The sequence below is a fragment of the Lolium perenne genome, chromosome 4, assembly GCF_019359855.2.
Source record: "Lolium perenne isolate Kyuss_39 chromosome 4, Kyuss_2.0, whole genome shotgun sequence".
NCBI lineage: Eukaryota > Viridiplantae > Streptophyta > Magnoliopsida > Poales > Poaceae > Lolium > Lolium perenne.
Window position 1 is genome coordinate 102,058,379 of NC_067247.2, and position 22,140 is coordinate 102,080,518.

The 22,140-nt window shown below is 44.0% G+C and overlaps 1 protein-coding gene across 1 annotated transcript; it reads left to right on the plus strand.

The window, feature by feature from the left end:
- Window positions 1-6,249: 6,249 nt before the first annotated feature.
- On the plus strand, window positions 6,250-7,308 carry LOC139839050 (uncharacterized). The gene has a single exon (XM_071829095.1). The coding sequence runs from the start codon at window positions 6,250-6,252 to the stop codon at window positions 7,306-7,308; it is 1,059 nt and encodes a 352-aa protein (XP_071685196.1).
- Window positions 7,309-22,140: the final 14,832 nt, after the last annotated feature.

The following is a 22,140-nucleotide window of genomic DNA, read 5'->3' on the forward strand; positions in this document are numbered from 1 at the left end:
TATGGATCATCCTGCAGCTTCCTGTATGCATATTATACGCCTAGGCAGGAGTATGACTAAGTCACTCCAAATTTCATGTATCATCAGTGGTATCTCGAATCAATCGAATCATTCGAAAATGGACACCAAACACATCACAGATAATATAATTCACATGATCCATTCAACAAAGTTTGGTACAATAAATTATTACACATCATTTCTTCCCTTATGTCCCTGCTTGCTTATGATTGGGCCGTATCCATGGAGCATCCTCATCATTTAACTTAATGCTTGGGTCGGTGTTCACTTTGAAGGGCGAAATTTCACCAAACATATTATAATCTTCTGACATGTCTGTCTTGTCCTCCACTCCCACGATGTCTCTTTTCCCTGAAAGAACAAGGTGGCGCTTTGGATCATCGCATGATGTACTGATCGTTTTCTTATCTTTCCGTTTCCTCGGTTTGCTACTCATGTCCTTCACATAGAAAACCTGAGCGACATCTTTCGCTAGGACAAATGGTTCGTCAAGGTAACCAAGAATGTTGAAATCCACCATTGTCATTCCGTATTGCTGGTCCACCTTTACCCCACCTCATGTTAGCTTAAACCATTTGCACCGGAACAAAGGGACCTCAAAGGAGGGTCCATAGTCAAGTTTCCATATCTCCTCTATGTAACCATAATATGTGACCTTTTGCCCATTCTCGGTTGCTGCATCAAAGCGGACACCACTGTTTTCGTTGGTGCTCTTTTTATCTTGGGCGATCGTGTAAAATGTATTCCCATTTATCTCGTACCCTTGGAAAGTCGTTATAGTCGAAGATGGTGTCTTGGCCAACATGTACAGATGATCTCCAACATCATTTTCATTCATTAAATGTTTTCTCAACCAACTGCCGAAAGTCTCCATGTGGGCCTTCCTAATCCAGGATTCAGGCTTCCCCGGGTTGTCCGAGCGCAAAATATTCTTGTGTTTCTCAAAGTACGGAGCCACCAAGCTGGAATTGGTCAGAACTGTGTGGTGTGCTTCAGTCATAGAATGGCCTTCCATACATATCGTTTATTTCCTTCCGATGATGCCTTTCCACTTAGTCTCCCCTCGTGCCGCGGTCGAGGAAGACCAATCAACTTAAGGTCAGGAACAAAGTCAACACAAAACTCAATTACCTCCTCATTTCCATAGCCCTTGGCAATGCTTCCTTCTGGCCTAGCACGGTTACGAACATATTTCTTTAATACTCCCATGAACCTCTCAAAGGGGAACATATTGTGTAGAAATACAGGACCGAGGATGGAAATCTCTTCGATTAGGTGAACCAGGAGGTGCGTCATAATATTGAAGAAGGATGGCGGGAACACCAACTCGAAACTGACAAGACATTGGACCACATCGTTTTGTAGCCGTGGTAGATCTTCTGGATTGATTACCTTCTGAGAGATTGCATTGAGGAATGCACATAGCTTCACAATGGCTACTCGAACATTTTCCGGTGGGAGCCCCCTCAAAGCAATCGGAAGCAATTGCGTCATAATCACGTGGCAGTCGTGAGACTTCAGGTTTTGGAACTTTTTGTCCGCCATGTTTATTATTCCCTTTATATTCGACGAGAATCCAGACGGGACCTTCATACTGCTCAGGCATTCAAAAAAGGTGATCTTCTCTTCTTTGGTAAGAGCGTAGCTGGCACGACCTTGAAACCATTCCGGATGCCGGTCATTAGGGTCTTTCAAACGTTGCTGGTCCTGCCGTGCTTCCTTTGTATCATTTGTCTTACCATACACGCCCAAGAAGCTTAGGAGGTTCACGCAAATATTCTTTGTAACATGCATCACATTGATTGCAGAGCGGACGTCTAGGACTTTCCAATATTGTAGCTCCCAGAATATAGATTTCTTCTTCCACATGGGTGCGTGCCCGTCAGCTCCCTGCGGAACTGATTGTCCGTCAAGGCCCTTTCCAAAGATGACTTTCAAATCCTTGACCATATCAAATACCTCAGCACCAGTACATTCCGCAGGCTTCGGCCGGTGATCTGTCTTGCCGTTGTAATGCTTGCCTTTCTTTCTTACGTTATGAATTTTCGGAAGAAATCGACGATGCCCAACGTACACGTTCTTCTTACAATTTGGCAAATATAAACTTTCAGTCTCATGTAAGTAGTGCGTGCATGCATTGTATCCCTTATTTGACAGTCCTGAAAGGTTACTAAGAGCAGGTCAATCGTTGATGGTTATGAAAAGCAACGCTCATAGGTCAAATTACTCTTCTTTGTGCTCATCCCACACACGTACACCAGGTCTGCCCCACAAGTGTAAAAGTTCATCAACTAATGGCCTTAGGTACACATCGATGTCGTTGCCGGGTTGCTTCGGACCTTGGATGAGCACTGGCATCATAATGAACTTCGGCTTCATGCACAACCAAGGAGGAAGGTTGTAGATGCATAGAGTCATGGGCCAGGTGCTATGGCTGGAGCTCTGCTTGCCAAAAGGATTCATGCCATCTGTACTTAGACCAAATCTTATGTTCCTTGCGTCAGCTGCAAAATCTTTGAACTCTCTGTCTATCTTTCTCCATTGCGTTCCATCTTCGGGGTGTCTCAACTCCCCGTCCGACTTACGGTCCTCTTTGTGCCATCACAACAACTTGGCAAGCTCTTTGTTCCTGAACAGACGTTTCAACCGTGGTATTATAGGAGCATACCACATCACCTTGGCGGGAACCCTCTTCCTGGGTTTCTGGCCCTCAACATCGTCACCAGGGTCATCGCCTCTGATCTTATAACGCAATGTAGTGCATACCGGACATTCATTCAAATTTTCGTATTCACCGCGATAGAGGTTGCAGTCGTTAATGCATGCATGTATCTTCAGAACCTCTAAACCTAGAGGGCATACAACCTTCTTTGCTTCGTACATACTGGCGGGCAACTCGTTATTGTTTGGAAACATATTCTCTATCATTTTCAGCAAATTTTCAAATCCCGAGTCAGGTAGACCTTCCTGTGCCTTCCATTTCAGCAAATCCAGTGTGCAGCCCAGCTTTTTCAGACTATTATTGCATCCGGGGTACAGCGACTTTTTGTGATCTTCTAACATGCGATCAAAATTCTCCCTTTCCTTTTCAGTTTCGCAGCGTCTCCGTGAATCAGCAATGGTCCGACCAAGATCATGAGTGGGCTCATCACGTGCCTCTTCTTCACCTTCCCCTTCACCTTCCCCACCTTCAGCATCCTCCATGAAAGTATCACCGAAATGATCAAGATAGTTGTCATCAATGAAATCATCCCCTTCTTCATCTTCTTCCATTATAACCCCTCTTTCTCCATGCTTGGTCCAACAATTATAGCTTGGCATGAAACCGTGCCGAAGCAGGTGCAGGTGAACTTCTCTTGAGGAACAGTAACCCTTCTGATTCTTACAGCCAACACATGGACAGGTAACAAAACCCCCCTGCTTGTTCGCATTAGCCACTACGAGGAAATCTTTCAAACCCGTAGTGAACTCGCCGGAGAGTCGGTTACCGTACATCCATTGCCGATTCATCTGCATTATTATTATATAAAGTATATATAATTAACCATCATGCATTTGTTAAACTAACTAGCTAGAAATAATAGAAATTAAACAATGAACTACACACATGCATATTTTATCAATGGCACATGAAAGGTTCAAGTTGCTAACCGCGATCGAGGAAAAATAAATGAGAAAGCTCAAGTGTGGCTCGGACACTTCATATCATGTTTCTTTCTATCTCTCGGGCATTTCATCGAACACCTTCTATACATAAGAGGAACCAAAATCAAACCAACCACCCACTTATGAAGATTGTGAAGAAAGTGGCACCAAATGGCTAAGTGAGTGTGCTGAACGGGTATATATAGGGGAGGGGCTTTAGTCGCGGTTGGCCTGGCAAACCGCGACTAAAGGCCACCGCGACTAAAGCCCCTCCCGTGCACCAGCTGGCCACCGAGCGCCCTGGGCCCAGGCCTTTGGTCGCGGTTCGCCTCCCGAACCGCGACTAAAGATCCCATTAGTCACGGTTCGTATATTTTGGGGACTAATGGGGACGGATGGAAGGCCCTTTTTCTACCGGTGCATATAGCTCTACAAAGGAGGAACAAATCGTACCTGTGGCATGTGCCTCATGCAATTCAGGAACATAAATCATGAGAGACCTTAAAACTGAGAAACATATCACTCTGATAGCAAATTCTCCGCATGTTCTCCCTATATTGTGACAATTGAGCGTTGATCACTGTGAGTAGCATCGCGGTGGCAGTGGTAATAAAACCGTATAGTGCATCTTGTTAATTCTAGCTTTTTCTATGAAATCCATCTTGTGCAAGTAATATCAATATGCCTACTTGGCGCCTAGTTGATTTTTATTGGAATCACATTTATTAGTGTTGTTATCAATCCTCCTATTTTCCATAGATATGATGTTAACTGTTAAATGCGGAGCACGATATTATAAGTAAAACTTCATAGAAAATGAGAAGTAAATTGTGTCCAGACTCTATAATGGTTACAGAAGAACATGTTTCCAAGAGTTTGAGTCCTGAAGACTAGATCAGCATTATGTCCCGAAGAACACGTTTCCTGGAATTAGAAGCTTATATGTAACCTAACTCGCATAACAGCAATACTAAATCCATAACAGCAATTCTAAAACTGAAACTAGCCATAGCAAAACGCAGACTAACCCTAAAACCCATTCTAAATCATGCAGAGAAAATAGAGGGGGGATTGGGATTGGGATTTGGTTGTTCCTCACATAGAGTGTGATTCCGTGAAGAGAGACGACCACCTGCCGCGGCTGCTCCTCCCTTTCACCCACCACGCCGACGAGGAACCACCACTGGTACTGACCTGGCCGCCACGGCCGCTCCTACCTTTCCCCCACCTCGCCGCGGCAGGGAGCAGACGGTGTCCATCCGTCCGCGTGCATCCGTCGGGGGGCTCAACGCCACGGCCGCGCTGCGCCTTGTCCCAATCCGCGTACGGCTCCTCCTGCGAGGGCTGGACGCCATGGCCGCGCCACGCTCCCCTCCCTGGTCGGCCCTTCATACGCACATCCGTCGGGGGGCTGTACGCCACGGTCGTGAGGCGCCTCGTCGCCCTCCCCGGTGAGGCCTTGTTTGGTACAAGTGTTTTAGGCCTTGTTTACTTCTGTCATATTTTTCTTCCCATTGGGTATAGGGATGGGAGGGGATTTGGTGTTCATACAACCCCTCAAATACTCTTTCTAAAAAATACACTAGTATGATGGAGAGTTTTTGATTTAGGCAAAAATATGGGGATGAGAGGGTATGGGCGGGATATCTCGGGATTATATCGTTCAACACCGGAGAAGTATGGGAATTTTTCGGGATACGAAATAATCCCTTCCCATCCCCATAAATATACTAGAAGTAAACAAGGCCTTAGTGTGGATTAGCGACATAATACTTTAGAATATTATGTGAATTTCTGCTGTCACCCAATCCCCACAAAACCCCATCCTCAATCCACTAGATAGGGGTAAAATATAGGGGATTGAAAAATTGCACTAAAATTTAAAAAAAGTGGAAATAAGTGGAGATTAACTTGCTCATACTCTAGTAGCAGACATGTATTAAGGATAAGTGGAGATTTGAAGTTTGCAGCGAGTTATCTCCTTTAATCCTCACTAAAATTCTAGTACCAAACAAGCCCTAACGGAAATACCCCTACACAGGCCACGTAATATAAGAAATTACTGTATTCCCCTAGGATGGAGGTACTCCACGACTATCCTGAGCGATTTCCAGTCGGTACTCCTTGGACTGGTCGGGGAGTAACGTAAAAGTCCTCCAACCGAAGCAGTGGTTAGGAGCGTACGGAGCAAGCTCAAAGCGACACGAACAAAACACTGTCCAAGTGTTGAATAAGCTAGTTGCTTGTGTGCTGTTAGGTTTAGATAGTTTTGTCAGTTTCGTCAGATTACTGTTTAGGGGTTTAGTTTCCCGTTTGTTTTCCTTTTGATCAATTCACGTAGGAGTCCCGATCGCGTCTGTGCATCGTGGGCGTGAAAGTATGATCACCGTAGACCACCTCTCAAGTCGTGGGATGGCACGATCTAGTCGGAGGAGTGGCTAAAACTACGGATCTCGTTTTATTTCAGAGGTAATAAGAGAAACAGAAAACTCTATCGTGTTTATCGTCTTCAAGATCTGAACTCACCCTCTCTCTCGATCTGTAGGCTAGGGACAACAAGTGGTATCAGAGCCATAGAGAGAGATGTCGAATTCACCGGCGGCAAGAGACAAGATCGGGACGGACAAGGACAAGGGCGGTGTGTCGGGGAAGTCCAAGCCCCCGCAAGATCCACCGCGCCGCACGTCTCTGTCCCCGATCCGACGTCGTGGGCGTAGCCCATCGAGGCGCGGTGGAGGAGAACTGGTGGTCCGGGAGCAAGTGGTGTGGGAGAGCACCGGCTCCGCGACCTACCCAACCCTCACGCGATCGAATTACGCCGAGTGGGCAATAGTAATGCGGGTTCAGTTGCAGGCACAACCCCTTTGGGACGTGATCCAGTATGGCGCGGACGATGACGGTGACGATCGTGCGGCGCTCGCGGCTCTGCTGCGCGCCGTGCCTCTGGAGCTGGTTCGCACGCTCGCCGTCAAGGACTGCGCCAAGACGTCCTGGGAAACCATCAAGACGATGCGCTTCGGCTGCGAGCGCGTCAGGGAGGCCAAGGCCCATACACGTCGCCGCGAATGGGAGAAGCTGCGGTTCAAGTCCGGGGAGTCCATTGAGGATTTCGTGATTCATCTGACGGCGATCATGAATGACCTCGAGCTCCTGGGCGACCCCATTGACGAGTACAGAGCAGTGCTCAAGTACCTGCGCTCGGTGCCGCGCAAGTACCACATGGTGGCCATGGCCATCGAGCAAACGGTGGTCCTCAGGGATCTGACCATCGAGGAGCTCACCGGCCGCTTCTTCACCGTGGAGGAAGGGTATGAGCTTGACGACGCCACTGACGGCGTTGGCAAACTCCTTCTCACGGAGGAGGAGTGGGCTGCCCGGCAGCGCCAGTGCGGCGGAAGCTCCAGCGGCACCAAGCCGGCCGCAAATCCTAAACCCCAGGGAAACCAAGGGGGAGGGTCCCACACCAGCGAGAAAGGTGCGGGCTCCGGTGACCGCAAGAAGGGTAACTGCCGCTATTGCGGCAAGGCAGGCCATTGGGCCAAGGAATGCCTTAAGGCAAAACGCGATCGCCCAGCGCGGCAGCGTCGCGAATCTCGTGGAAGTGGAAGAGGAGGAGGAGTCCTCCCTCCTCATGGCGATTGACTGTGTCGCCATGCAGGACGATCGTGGCGCCGTCATCGAGCAACTCCCTCCTTCCGTGACGGGAGAGCGCGTCTACCTCAACGAGGAGCGTGCACGTGTCGAGCTGCGCCGCCACGCCAACGATGTCTACACGGCGTGGTACCTCGACACGGGCGCGTCGAACCACATGACAGTCGACGAGCACGTCTTCGCGGAGATCAGCAAGAAGGTGACCGGCACGGTACGTTTCGGCGACGGATCGCTCGTCGAGATACAGGGTCGTGGGACCGTCATGTTCTTCGTCAACGGCGGGCGTCACAAGGCACTGACGAATGTGTACTGGATCCCGCGGCTCAAGACGAACATCGTCAGCATTGGGCAACTCAACGAGATCGGGTGCCCGACACTGGTCAAGGACGGCGTGATGACGGTGCGCGACCCTGGTAGAAGGATCATCACGCAGGCTGCGCGCCTCAGGAACCGTCTCTACGTCGTGCACCTCAAGATCGAGCAGCCGATCTGCCTCGCTGCGCACGCTGCTGAGGACGCCTGGATCTGGCACGCATGGTTCGGGCACCTGGGCTTCCACCAAGGACATGGTGCGTGGCATGCCTTGTATCACGCACACGGAGCAGCTGTGCGAGGCGTGTCTAGCGGGCAAGCACCGGCGGGCGCCGTTCCCGCAAGTGGCCAAGTACCGCGCCGCCGCGCCACTGGAGCTGGTACATGGGGACCTCTGCGGCTCCATCTCGCCGGCGACACCTGCGGGCAATCGATACTTCCTTCTAATGGTTGATGATTACTCCAGGTTCATGTGGATCAAGCTCCTTCGCGCGAAGGATGAAGCCGCGGACGCAATACGTTGATTCCATGCCGGCGCGGAGGTCGAGTTGCGCCACACTCTGCGTGAGTTCAGGACTGACCGTGGCGGAGAGTTCACGGCGGCGGAATTCATGGACTGGTACACTGATCGTGGCATCAAACGTGATGAGGACACAACGTGCTGAATTGATATTACAATTGCATGAGACTATTAAAGACAACATTGCATGCATGATGCTATGTATAAAATTGCTAGGGATAGAGGAAGAAAACATGTTGTGTTTGATGTTGGTGATCTTGTTTGGTCGCATTTGCGCAAAGATCATTTTCCTGAATTGCGCAAGTCTAAACTAATGCCACGCGCTGCTGGTCCTTTTAAGGTGTTAGAGAAAATAAATGATAATGCATATAAACTTGAGCTTCCTGCAGAATTGGGTCCGGTTAGTCCTACAATTAACATTGCAGATTTGAAGCCTTACTTTGGTGAAGAAGAGGAGCTTTTGACGAGGACGACTTCAATTCAAGAAGGGGGGCATGATGAGGACATCCCATCTCTTGATACAACCGCTGTACCTGCAGCCACACAAATACAAGGACCAATCACTCGAGCTCGTGCCAAACAACTTAACTATCATGTACTTTCATTTCTTGGAACTATTCCTCACATACATGAGAATATGATGCTGCCTAAATCAGATATGTTTGTTACTCTTAGGAATGATGGACCAAGCATGGATGAGGAAGACAAGCATTGGAGCATGATCACACATGGAGGAGATGGCAGCAAGCATTTGAGGATTGAAGATGACGCCGCAAGTGGAGATTTCAGAACTTTGAAGCCACCATAAGAAGAGATGAAGACATGGACGAAATATAGAGTTTCCCATTTCATAATTTCGTCCATAGCATAATATGGTGCTGCATCACCTTTAGTTTTGGGCCAGGCCCATGTCATTTTCGCAGGAATTAAGTCAGCCACTTTTTAGAGTCCGTATTGAAGGGGGAAAGGCCTTTTAGGGTTTGGTTCGGCCACCATATGTATGGCTGGCCGAAACCTCACCTTTTCCTCCTTTAAATACCCCCATAGCCGTCACGTTTAGACTCGGATTTTGATTAGATTAAAAGTTAGCCATTGCAGCAACTCTCGTGTACTTCTTTTGAGGCCAACGCTCAGAACAAGACTGACTATTCGGAATCCCACCTTCTTCAATAAAGCTTTCATCCTTCATCCGCAATATTCCGATTGCATCATTAGTTCTTACTTGTTCTCGATTTCAGGTAGGAATTAAGACCCTCGCTGGTCAGGATGATCGCGCATCTGCAAGATCAGTAACTTCCGGAGATTGTCCTAGCGATTGCATTGGCGCACGAGCTTTGCACGTGTAGTCGGATCGTCAAGCACGAACTCCACCAACAAATCGATCTATCCACATCTCATCGAAAGATCGGCCACCTTTGCCCTATCAAGTGGTATCAGATTTAAGGTTGCTCGGTGAGAATTTACTGTTTTCTTAGTGTACATTGCATCTGCCATCATACCCATAAACCACGAAAAAGCCAAAAAAAAAAAATTACAGTTAGGGTTTAGATCATATCAGTTTTGTATTGTTGAATTTGTGTCTGCATCTTCGTGTCGAGTTGCTGGCCTTAGCGTCTATTTCCTTTAGAGTTTCGAGTTCTGGTCATATTAGTTACGCCGCCGCCGCCACTCGCACCATATGCAGATCACCGCCATCATTGCTATATACACCTGCCACATACTTCTGCCACTGCCAGATACACCCACCATAAAAATAATTCATGGGAGCCTCTCTTTGAAGGTTTGTCTGGCAAGGGGGTTAGAGTGCCCGCTACCAGTCGTTGACAACAACAAACACCTCTCAAAATGTTACTTTTATTCTCTTTATATGATTTAAAAACTGAAAAAGCTCTAGCACATGATTTAATCCCTGCTTCCCTCTGCGAAGGGCCTGTATTTTACTTTATGTTGAGTCGGTAAACCTATTTCCCTCCATCTTAAGCAAGCATTTGAGTTGTTGTGATCAAACCATTATATTGTGATTTACCTCATCATGTCTTTTACTCTTCCTTGTTTAGTACAAGTTTTATCTGAATGAATATAGCTTTGAAAGTTATCAATGATCATGAGGAGATTATTATGATTGAGTATGCAAGTTGTGCCATATAAACTTTAACATAAGAGCGCTGCTCGATAGATTAGTATAACCTGTTAATTGTTCTCTGACCAAGAACGAAGTTTGCCATCATCAACTATGATTTCTTATGCACCTTTATTTGTGATTACCTTATACTTGTTTCAAGTTCGATTATATGAGGAAGTTGCTTACTAGAATGTCTTGTGTGAATGAATATGATGCTTCTTGTCCGTATTTTATTTATCGACTCATCACTCCATAAACATGTGGTCCTGTTTACCGAGTTCAGTTTCGCTTGGGGACAAGCGAAGTCTAAGCTTGGGGGGGTTGATACGTCCAATTTGCATCACTATTTTATATCATAATTTGCTGTTATTCATTGATATATTTCATATTTGGAGATGATACTTATGTTATTTCATCTATTTTGCATGTTTCATGACTATTGGAGGATCGCGCACCGGAGTCAGGATTCTGCTGGAAAAAGCGCCGTCAGAATGCAATATTTCGGAAGATCAACAATTGAAGAAAGTTATATGAAAAATCCTATTTTTCCAGAAGATGACGAGAGCCAGAAGGAGGAGCCGAGGAGGGCCACCATGGGCCCCCCTCACAGGCCGGCGCGGGCCCTGCCCTGGCCGCGCCGCCTTGTGGGGAGGGGGCCCACAGCCCCCTCTGGCCTCCTCTCCTTCGCGTATTTCTTCGTCCCGAAAACCTAAGCTCCAGGAAGTAAGTCGCGAAGAGTCACAGCCGCCTCTGCGGGGCGGAGAACACCAGAGAGAAAAGAGCTCTCCGGCAGGCTGAGATCCGCCGGGGAAATTCCCTCCCGGAGGGGGAAATCGACGCCATCGTCACCACCATCGAGCTGGACATCATCTCCATCACCATCATCATCATCTACATCATCATCTACATCATCATCACAGCCGTCTCCACCGCTGCACATCGTCACCGCTGTAACAATTTGGGTTTGATCTTGATTGTTTGATAGGGGAAACTCTCCAGGTGTTGATTTCTACTTGTTATTGATGCTATTGAGTGAAACCGTTGGACCAAGGTTTATGTTCAGATTGTTATTCATCATCATATCACCTCTGATCATGTTCCATATGATGTCTCGTGAGTAGTTCGTTTAGTTCTTGAGGACATGGGTGAAGTCTAAATGTTAGTAGTGAAGTATGGTTGAGTAATATTCAATGTTATGATATTTAAGTTGTGGTGTTATTCTTCTAGTGGTGTCGTGTGAACGTCAACTACACGACACTTCACCTTTATGGGCCTAGGGGAATGCATCTTGTACTCGTTTGCCAATTGCGGGGTTGCCGGAGTGACAGAAACCGGAACCCCGTTGGTATATCGATGCAGGAGGGATAGCAGGATCTCAGAGTTTAAGGCTGTGGTTAGATTTATCTTAATTACTTTCTTGTAGTTGCGGATGCTTGCAAGGGTATAATCACAAGTATGTATTAGTCCTAGGAAGGGCGGTACATTAGCATAGGTTCACCCACACAACACTTATCAAAACAATGAAGATTAATTAGCCGTATGTAGCGAAAGCACTAGACTAAAATCCCGTGTGTCCTCGAGAACGTTTGGTCATTATAAGTAAACAAACCGGCTTGTCCTTTGTGCTAAAAAGGATTGGGCCACTCGCTGCAATTGTTACTCTCGCACTTTACTTACTCGTACTTTATTCATCTGCTACATCAAAACCCCCCTGAATACTTGTCTGTGAGCATTTACAATGAATCCTTCATCGAAACTGCTTGTCAACACCTTCTGCTCCTCGTTGGGATCGACATTCTTACTTATCGAAGATACTACGATACACCCCCTATACTTGTGGGTCATCAAGACTATTTTCTAGCACCGTTGCCGGGGAGTGAAGCGCTATTGGTAAGTGGAATTGGTAAGGGAAATTTCTACTGTTTGTGCTGATTTTATTTCTGCCTGCTGCCATAATTCATTATGGAGAGATCTTCTCTTGTGTTTTTATTTGGAAAATCTACTACTACTGCAAAGGTGGTGGATGAGGCGCCAGGTGAGGAAGAAATACCATACAAAATACCTATGAAAATTATTGAACGTGTAGTGGATAACTGTTATACAGGGGATGGAACTGTCCACCCTGGAGATAATTTACTGTTCTTACATGAATTATGCGGTTTATTCAAGTGTGCAGGTATTGCTATGGATGAAGTGAGGAAGAAACTATTCTCTATATCGCTGTCTGGTAAAGCGGCGCATTGGTATAAATTACTGAATAATGGGGATTCTCTTGAATGGAATGATATTGTGCCCCGGTTTTATTCTAAGTTCTATCCTCCAAGTGAAATTCACAAGGATCGGAACCGCATATATAATTTTTGGCCTCATGATGGAGAGAGTATTGCCCAAGCGTGGGGGAGATTGAAGTCTTTAATGCTCAAATGCCCCATTCATGAGCTTCCTGGTAATGTTATTATTGATAATTTCTATGCAAGACTTTCTTTTCAAGACAAGACCTTGCTGGATACTTCTTGTTCTGGATCATTCACGCGCAACAAAGAATAGTTTAAAAGGGACCTTCTTAATCGGATCCAGGAAAATACTGAAGGTTGGGAGAACGACAAGGATAGAGAATCAGGTATAAATTATGATTATAAATGCATTGAAGCTTTTATAGATACTGATAAATTTCGTAATATGAGTGCTACTTATGGTCTTGATTCTCAAGTTGCTGCAAATCTTTATAAAGCTTTTGCCTCTCATTATGAATTGCCTAAGAAGAATTTTGACAAGTATCATGAACCGTATAAAGATAAAATTGATTCATCTATAAATAAATGTGTTGTAGTTGAAACTGTTGATCATGTTATTCCTGAAGCTTATATTGAAAAAACTCCTTTCCCCGCTAAAATGAAGGAGTACTCTGTTATAAATAGTGCGGTTCATAAAAGTGAAAAGAAACCTATAGAACCTGAAGAACAAATAAAAGTTGAACCTGCTGTTGCAATAGTTAAAGATCTTGTGACTGAAAATGTGGAGGATGGTCATATTATTTTCTGTGAAGATGCTTCTAATATTGTTTCACATCCTAATAAGTCTAAGGAAGCTAGTGTTCCTATGCTATCTGTTAGAATTGGAGATCATTGTTATTATGGTTTATGTGATATTGGTGCAAGTATTAGTGCTATTCCTTATGAGCTTTACACGGAGGTTATGCACGAAATTGGTTCTTGTGAACTTGAAGATATTGATGTGGTTATTCGGCTGGCTAATAGAGAAACTATCTCTCCAATTGGTATTGTTCGAGATGTGGAAGTTCTATGCGGTAAGATTAAATATCCTGCTGACTTTTTGGTACTTGGTTCTGCTGCTAGTAAATATTGTCCTATCATTTTTGGTAGACCTTTTCTAAATACTTGTGGAGCTATTATAGATTGCAAGAAAGAGAAAATTTTGACTAAATTTGCTGGTGAATCTTATGAGTTTAACTTCTCTAAATTTGCCAAAACTCCTTATAAAGCTGATTTGCCTAATAATGATTTTAGAGTTGAACAGTGTGCATCTATTGCTCTTGCTCCTAATAATCCTTTGCAGCAGCATTTGGAGAATAGTGAGAGTGAAGTTTTTAGGGAAGAAAGAGATGAGCTTGATGAAATTTTCCTTCGTCAACCTATTCTTAAGCATGATTTACCGGTGGAAGATCTGGGTACAACACCACCACCAAAGGAAGATCCTGTCTTTGATTTAAAACCATTGCCTGATAATCTTAAATATGCTCATATTGATGATAAGAAAATATATCATGTTATTATTAGTTCTAAGCTTTCAGACTTTGAAGAAGAAAGGTTATTGGAAATATTGAAGAAACACCGAGGTGCTATTGGCTACACTCTTGATGACTTGAAGGGGATTTCTCCCTCTATTTGCCAACATGCCATTAATATGGAAGATGATGCGAAGCCTGTTGTTGAACCTCAGCGTCGTCTAATTCCTAAGATGAAGGATGTGGTAAGAAATGAGGTATTAAGACTTCTTGAAGCTGGTATTATATATCCTATTGCTGATAGTAGATGGGTTAGTCCTGTGCATTGTGTTCCTAAGAAAGGAGGAATGACTGTTGTGCCTAATGATAATGATGAGCTCATACCTCAAAGAGTAGTTGTAGGGTATAGAATGTGCATTGATTATCGAAAAGTTAATAAGGTTACTAAGAAAGATCATTACCCTTTGCCTTTTATTGATCAAATGTTAGAAAGGTTGTCTAAGAATACTCACTTTTGCTTTCTTGATGATTATTCTGGGTTCTCACAAATTGCTGTTAAAACTAAGGATCAAGAGAAAACCACTTTCACTTGTCCCTATGGAACTTATGCTTATAGACGCATGCCTTTTGGTTTATGTAATGCCCCTGCTACTTTTCAAAGATGCATGTCTGCTATTTTTCATGGCTTTTGCGGGAGTATTGTAGAGGTATTCATGGATGATTTTTCTGTCTATGGGAATTCTTTTGATAATTGCTTGCAGAACCTTGATAAAGTTTTGCAGAGATGTGAAGAAACTAACCTTGTTCTTAATTGGGAGAAATGCCACTTTATGGTTAATGAAGGAATTGTATTGGGACATAAAATTTCCGAGAGAGGTATTGAAGTTGATAGAGCTAAAGTTTAAGCGATTGAGAAGATGCCCTATCCTAGGGATGTTAAAGGTATTCGTAGTGTTGTTGGTCATGCTGGGTTTTATAGGAGGTTTATTAAAGACTTCTCCAAGATTTCAAAGCCTCTTACTAATCTTCTTCAAAAAGATGTACCTTTTGTTTTTGATGATGATTGTAAGGAAGCTTTTGAAACTCTAAAGAAAGCCTTAACAACTGCTCCTATAGTTGAACCTCCTGATTGGAACTTACCATTTGAAATTATGTGTGATGCTAGTGATTTTGCTGTAGGCGCTGTTCTTGGACAGCGAGTAAATAAAAAATTGAATGTTATTCATTATGCTAGTAAAACTCTTGATGCTGCTCAAAGAAATTATGCTACTACTGAAAAACAATTGTTAGCTGTAGTCTTTGCGTGTGATAAGTTTAGATCCTATATTGTTGATTCAAAAGTTACTATACATACTGATCATGCTGCAATCAGATACCTAATGCAAAAGAAAGATGCTAAGCCAAGGCTTATTAGATGGGTACTTCTGTTGCAAGAATTTGATTTACATATTGTAGATAGGAAAGGTGCTGATAATCCTGTTGCTGATAATTTGTCTAGATTGGAAAATATTGCTTATGATCCTGTTCCTGTTAATGATAGTTTTCCAAATGAACAATTGGCTGTAATAAAGGTGAGCTCGCGAGACAGTCCTTGGTATGCTGATTATGCTAACTTTATTGTTTCCAAGTACTTGCCTCCAACCTTTTCAGCTCAGCAAAGGAGGAAATTCTTTTATGACTTGAGGCATTATTTCTGGGATGACCCACACTTATATAAAGAAGGAGTGGATGGTATTCTGCGAAGATGCGTTCCCGAATATGAACAACAAGAGATATTGAGTAAATGTCATGGAGTGTTTATGGAGGACATCACGCCGGAGAAAGAACTGCGCAAAAGGTTCTACAATCAGGTTTTTATTGGCCAACTCTCTTCAAAGATGCAAGGAAGTTTATCTTATCTTGTGATGAATGCCAAAGGGTTGGTAATATCTCCAGACACAATGAAATGCCTATGAATTATACTCTTGTTATTGAACCGTTTGATTGTTGGGGATTTGACTTCATGGGACCTTTTCCCTCTTCAGAAGGTAACACTCATATACTTGTTGCTGTTGATTATGTTACTAAATGGGTGGAAGCCATACCTACAAAAAGTGCTGATGGTGAGACTTCTTTAAGAATGCTTTTAGATATTATTTTTCCTAGATTTGGAGTTCCTAGATATATTATGACTGATGGAGGTTCTCATTTTATTCATGGTGGTTTTAGGAAAACTCTTGCTAAATATGGTATTAATCATAGAATTGCTTCCGCTTATCATCCTCAAACTAGTGGGCAAGTAGAACTATCAAATAGAGAAATTAAATCTATCTTGCAAAATATTGTTAATAAAACTAGAAAGAATTGGGCTAGTAAATTGAAGGAAGCACTATGGGCTTATAGAACTACTTATAAAAATCCCATGGGTATGTCACCGTATAAAATGGTCTATGGAAAAGCTTGTCATTTACCTTTAGAACTAGAGCACAAAGCTTATTGGGCTGTAAGAGAACTAAATAAAGATCCTAAACTAGCCGGTAAGAAAAGATTGCTACAATTGAGTTCTCTAGATGAATGGAGAAGTGAAGCTTATGAAAATGCTAAACTCTTTGAAGAGAATGTTAAGAAATGGCATGATAGAAGGATTATCAAAAGGGAATTTAATATTGGAGATAAAGTCCTATTGTATCGGTCTCGTCTCAGATTCTTTGTAGGGAAATTACTCTTGAAATGGGAAGGACCATATGTTGTTGAGGAGGTGTATCGTTCAGGAGCAATTAAAATTAGCTCTCTCCAAGGCAATGCCACACAAGTGGTGAATGGAAAAAGACTCAAGCATTATATTTCAGGTGATTCTTACAATGTAGATGTTGATGTTATTCGAGTGGAAACACCGGAGGCTTTCATCAAAGGTCAAACTGACAGTCCGCCAGAACTCGACTTTGAATAGGTAACAGTACTGGTAATATAAAGTTCGCGATTTACTTTCCGAACAATGTTTTTGCTGTTTTTGGAAAATATGAAAAATTACGAGATCGAAACGGAGTGGAGGAGACGCACGAGGGCGTGCCCCCATAGGCCGGCGCGGGCCCCAGCCAGGCCGCGCCGCCCTATGATCTGGCCGCCTCGTCGCCTCTTTCCGACTCTGGTTCGACCTGGTACTTTCCTTATGACATACAAATTCCTGCTATATAATCCCCCGGACCCCTGGAGGTTCGTATATCGTTTTCTCGACGTGTTTTGTTTCGAGCTGTTTCTGCCAGGATCTGTTTTCAATCTAGAAGCACCATGGCCTCCAACAACAAGGGCAAGGGGCTTTCGGAGAAAGAAGTGAAAAGGGTGTCGTCAAAACAAGAGCGACAAGCCGTTGGGAGTAAGCAAATCTTGGTGGGATCTGTTGACACTCGACGTTCTTTTTCTCATAACTTGCAGGGACCCTTACCACCTGCTCTTAGCCTCGACTCTTTCCCTGTGTTGGAAGAAGCTCTACGGACTACCGATGAGTTTTGTGATCAATACCGGGCTCTAAGAAGAGAAGTGGAGATACTCCAGGAGGAGAATTACCGACTCCGTAGAATGCTGGAATATTACTCGATTCCCATCACAAGGTCGCCACCGCCAACTTCAGATAACAATGAATCTCTTCGAGTCTTAGTGTAGAATTGCCAAACTGAGAAACTAAAGCTGAAGGAGATCTGTAAGAAGCCCGGGAGGAATTCATCACCACCATCGCCGAAGGAGTAATTCATCATCGGTATTGACATCCCCTTGGTTTGTTCCAAGCTTGGGGGAGTGCCGCGGTATCACATCATCACTACCTTTTACTTTTTACTATCAAGTAGTGTCATATCATGAGTAGGGAAGTTATCATATAAGATGGGTTGCAGTGTGGAAGTATCTCTCCTTTAGTTGGTTGTCTATGTATCCCTTGGTGTGAGTTATCGTTATGGAATATTAATGAGAAGTCTTATCATTTACATATTGCACATCTTATTTTAGTTTGCAATCTCTATTATATAATTGATCTTGTTATTAGTATTGGTATCACTTTGGGAGCATTGAATAAATCTATTTGGTTTTGGCAAACTTAGCATTGGTCAATAGCAACAACACTTTGAGGTTTAAGTAGAAAAGAGAAATACATGTAGTTGTTTCATTGTCTTCCTTCCTTGTTAGCTCATAGCTTATTATTCTGAAGTTAAAATTGTTTGTGCTTACAAGGAAGATGCATGATTGTTTCTATCACATGTATATTTGTTTGTTTCCCTCGACTCTTATGCTTGCTAATTAACCTTGCTAGCCAAAGACCTGTACTGAGAGGGAATACTTCTCGTGCATCCAAACCTTAACCCAAACCTATGCCATTTGTGTCCACCATAACTACCTACTACATGGTATTTCCTGCCATTCCAAGTAAATACTTCGTGTGCTACCTTTAAACAATTCAAAATTTATTACCTCTGATTTGTGTCAATGTTTTATAGCTCATGAGGAAGTATGTGGTGTTTATCTTTCAATCTTGTTGGGCAACTTTCACCAATGGACTAGTGGCTTCATCCGCTTATCCAATAATTTTGCAAAAAGAGCTGGCAATGGGGTTCCCAGTCCCAAATTAATTAACCTAAATAGACACTCCTCCATGGTATGTGATTGTTGGACGGCACCCGAAGGATTCGGTTAGCCATGGCTTGAGAAAGCAAAGGTGGGGAGGAGTGTCATCATAATAAAACTAAAATAAAAAGGCACTCCTTCATGGTATGAGATTGTTGGCAGGCACCCGAGGTTTCGGTTAGCCATGGTTTGTGAAAGAAAGGTTGGAAGGAGTGCCACACAAAAATAAAAATAATTCATGGGAGCCGCTCTTTGAAGGTTTGTCTGGCAAGGGGGTTAGAGTGCCCGCTACCAGTCGTTGACAACAACAAACACCTCTCAAAATGTTACTTTTATTCTCTTTATATGATTTCAAAACTGAAAAAGCTCTAGCACATGATTTAATCCCTGCTTCCCTCAGCGAAGGGCCTGTCTTTTACTTTATGTTGCGGTAAACCTATTTCCCTCCATCTTAAGCAAGCATTTGAGTTGTTGTGATCAAACCATTATATTGTGATTTACCTCATCATGTCTTTTACTCTTCCTTGTTTAGTACAAGTTTTATCTGAATGAATATAGCTTTGAAAGTTATCAATGATCATGAGGAGATTATTATGATTGAGTATGCAAGTTGTGCCATATAAACTTTAACATAAGAGCGCTGCTCGATAGATTAGTATAACCTGTTAATTGTTCTCTGACCAAGAACGAAGTTTGCCATCATCAACTATGATTTCTTATGCACCTTTATTTGTGATTACCTTATACTTGTTTCAAGTTCGATTATATGAGGAAGTTGCTTACTAGAATGTCTTGTGTGAATGAATATGATGCTTCTTGTCCGTATTTTATTTATCGACTCTTCACTCCATAAACATGTGGTCCTGTTTACCGAGTTCAGTTTCGCTTGGGGACAAGCGAAGTCTAAGCTTGGGGGGGTTGATACGTCCAATTTGCATCACTATTTTATATCATAATTTGCTGTTATTCATTGATATATTTCATATTTGGAGATGATACTTATGTTATTTCATCTATTTTGCATGTTTCATGACTATTGGAGGATCGCGCACCGGAGTCAGGATTCTGCTGGAAAAAGCGCCGTCAGAATGCAATATTTCGGAAGATCAACAATTGAAGAAAGTTATATGAAAAATCCTATTTTTCCAGAAGATGACGAGAGCCAGAAGGAGGAGCCGAGGAGGGCCACCATGGGCCCCCCTCACAGGCCGGCGCGGGCCCTGCCCTGGCCGCGCCGCCTTGTGGGGAGGGGGCCCACAGCCCCCTCTGGCCTCCTCTCGTTCGCGTATTTCTTCGTCCCGAAAACCTAAGCTCCAGGAAGTAAGTCGCGAAGAGTCACAGCCGCCTCTGCGGGGCGGAGAACACCAGAGAGAAAAGAGCTCTCCGGCAGGCTGAGATCCGCCGGGGAAATTCCCTCCCGGAGGGGGAAATCGAAGCCATCGTCACCACCATCGAGCTGGACATCATCTTCATCACCATCATCATCATCTACATCATCATCACTGCCGTCTCCACCGCTGCACATTGTCACCGCAGGATTAACCGTATTGTGTGGAAGATGATTATTTGCAGAAAACAGTAGAACAGTATTGCAGTAGATTGTATTTCAGTATAGAGAATTGGACCGGGGTCCACAGTTCACTAGAGGTGTCTCTCCCATAAGATAAACAGCATGTTGGGTGAACAAATTACAGTTGGGCAATTGACAAATAAAGAGGGCATGACCATGCACATACATATTATGATGAGTATAGTGAGATTTAATTGGGCATTATGACAAAGTACATAGACCGCCATCCAGCATGCATCTATGCCTAAAAAGTCCACCTTCAGGTTATCATCCGAACCCCCTCCAGTATTAAGTTGCTAACAACAGACAATTGCATTAAGTATTGCGCGTAATGTAATCAGTGACTACATCCTTGAACATAGCACCAATGTTTTATCCCTAATGGCAACAGCACATCCATAACCTTAGAGGTTCTTGTCACCCCTCCAGATTCACAGAGACATGAACCCACTATCGAGCATAAATACTCCCTCTTGGAGTTACTAGCATCAACTTGGCCAGAGCATCTACTAATAACGGAGAGCATGCAAGATCATAAACAACACATAGACATGAATTGATAATCAACATAACAAGTATTCTATATTCATCGGATCCCAACAAACGCAACATATAGAATTACAGATAGATGATCTTGATCATGTTAGGCAGCTCACAAGATCCGACAATGAAGCACAATGGGGAGAAGACAACCATCTAGCTACTGCTATGGACCCATAGTCCAGGGGTAGACTACTCACACATCACTCCGGAGGCGACCATGGCGGCGTAGAGTCCTCCGGGAGATGAATCCCCTCTCCGGCAGGGTGCCGGAGGCGATCTCCTGGATCCCCCGAGATGGGATCGGCGGCGGCGGCGTCTCTGGAAGGTTTTCCGTATCGTGGCTCTCGGTACTGGGGGTTTCGCGACGGAGGCTTTAAGTAGGCGGAAGGGCAGGTCAGGAGGCGGCACGAGGGCCCCACAGCACAGGGCCGCGTGGCCAAGGGGGGGGGGCGCGCCGCCCTAGGGTGTGGCCACCTCGTGGCCCCACTTCGTCTCCTCTTCGGACTTCTGGAAGCTTCGTGGCAAAATAGGACCCTGGGCGTTGATTTCGTCCAATTCCGAGAATATTTCGTTACTAGGATTTCTGAAACCAAAAACAGCAGAAACAAAGAATCGGCACTTCGGCATCTTGTTAATAGGTTAGTTCCAGAAAATGCACGAATATGACATAAAGTGTGCATAAAACATGTAGATAACATCAATAATGTGGCATGGAACATAAGAAATTATCGATACGTCGGAGACGTATCAACCCCCTATACTTGTGGGTCATCATGCACCTATTGATTTATTGCCTTTACCATCTTCGGTGCAAAATAATTTGGATGCTACACAACGTGCTGAATTGATATTACAATTGCATGAGACTACTAAAGACAACATAGCACGCATGAATGCTAATTATAAAATTGCTAGGGATAGAAGAAGAAAACATGTTGTGTTTGATGTTGGTGATCTTGTTTGGTTGCATTTGCACAAAGATCGTTTTCCTGAATTGCGCAAGTCTAAACTAATGCCACGCGCTGCTGGTCCTTTTAAGGTGTTAGAGAAAATAAATGATAATGCATATAAACTTGAGCTTCCTGCAGAATTGGGTCCGGTTAGTCCTACAATTAACATTGCAGATTTGAAGCCTTACTTTGGTGAAGAAGAGGAGCTTTTGACGAGGACGACTTCAATTCAAGAAGGGGGGCATGATGAGGACATCCCATCTCTTGATACAACCGCTGTACCTGCAGCCACACAAATACAAGGACCAATCACTCGAGCTCGTGCCAAACAACTTAACTATCATGTACTTTCATTTCTTGGAACTATTCCTCACATACATGAGAATATGATGCTGCCTAAATCAGATATGTTTGTTACTCTTAGGAATGATGGACCAAGCATGGATGAGGAAGACAAGCATTGGAGCATGA

Excerpts from the sequence above, each read along its gene's own strand:
- LOC139839050 (XM_071829095.1), top strand. The coding sequence starts at position 6,250 with ATGTCGAATTCACCGGCGGCAAGAGACAAGATCGGGACGGACAAGGAC.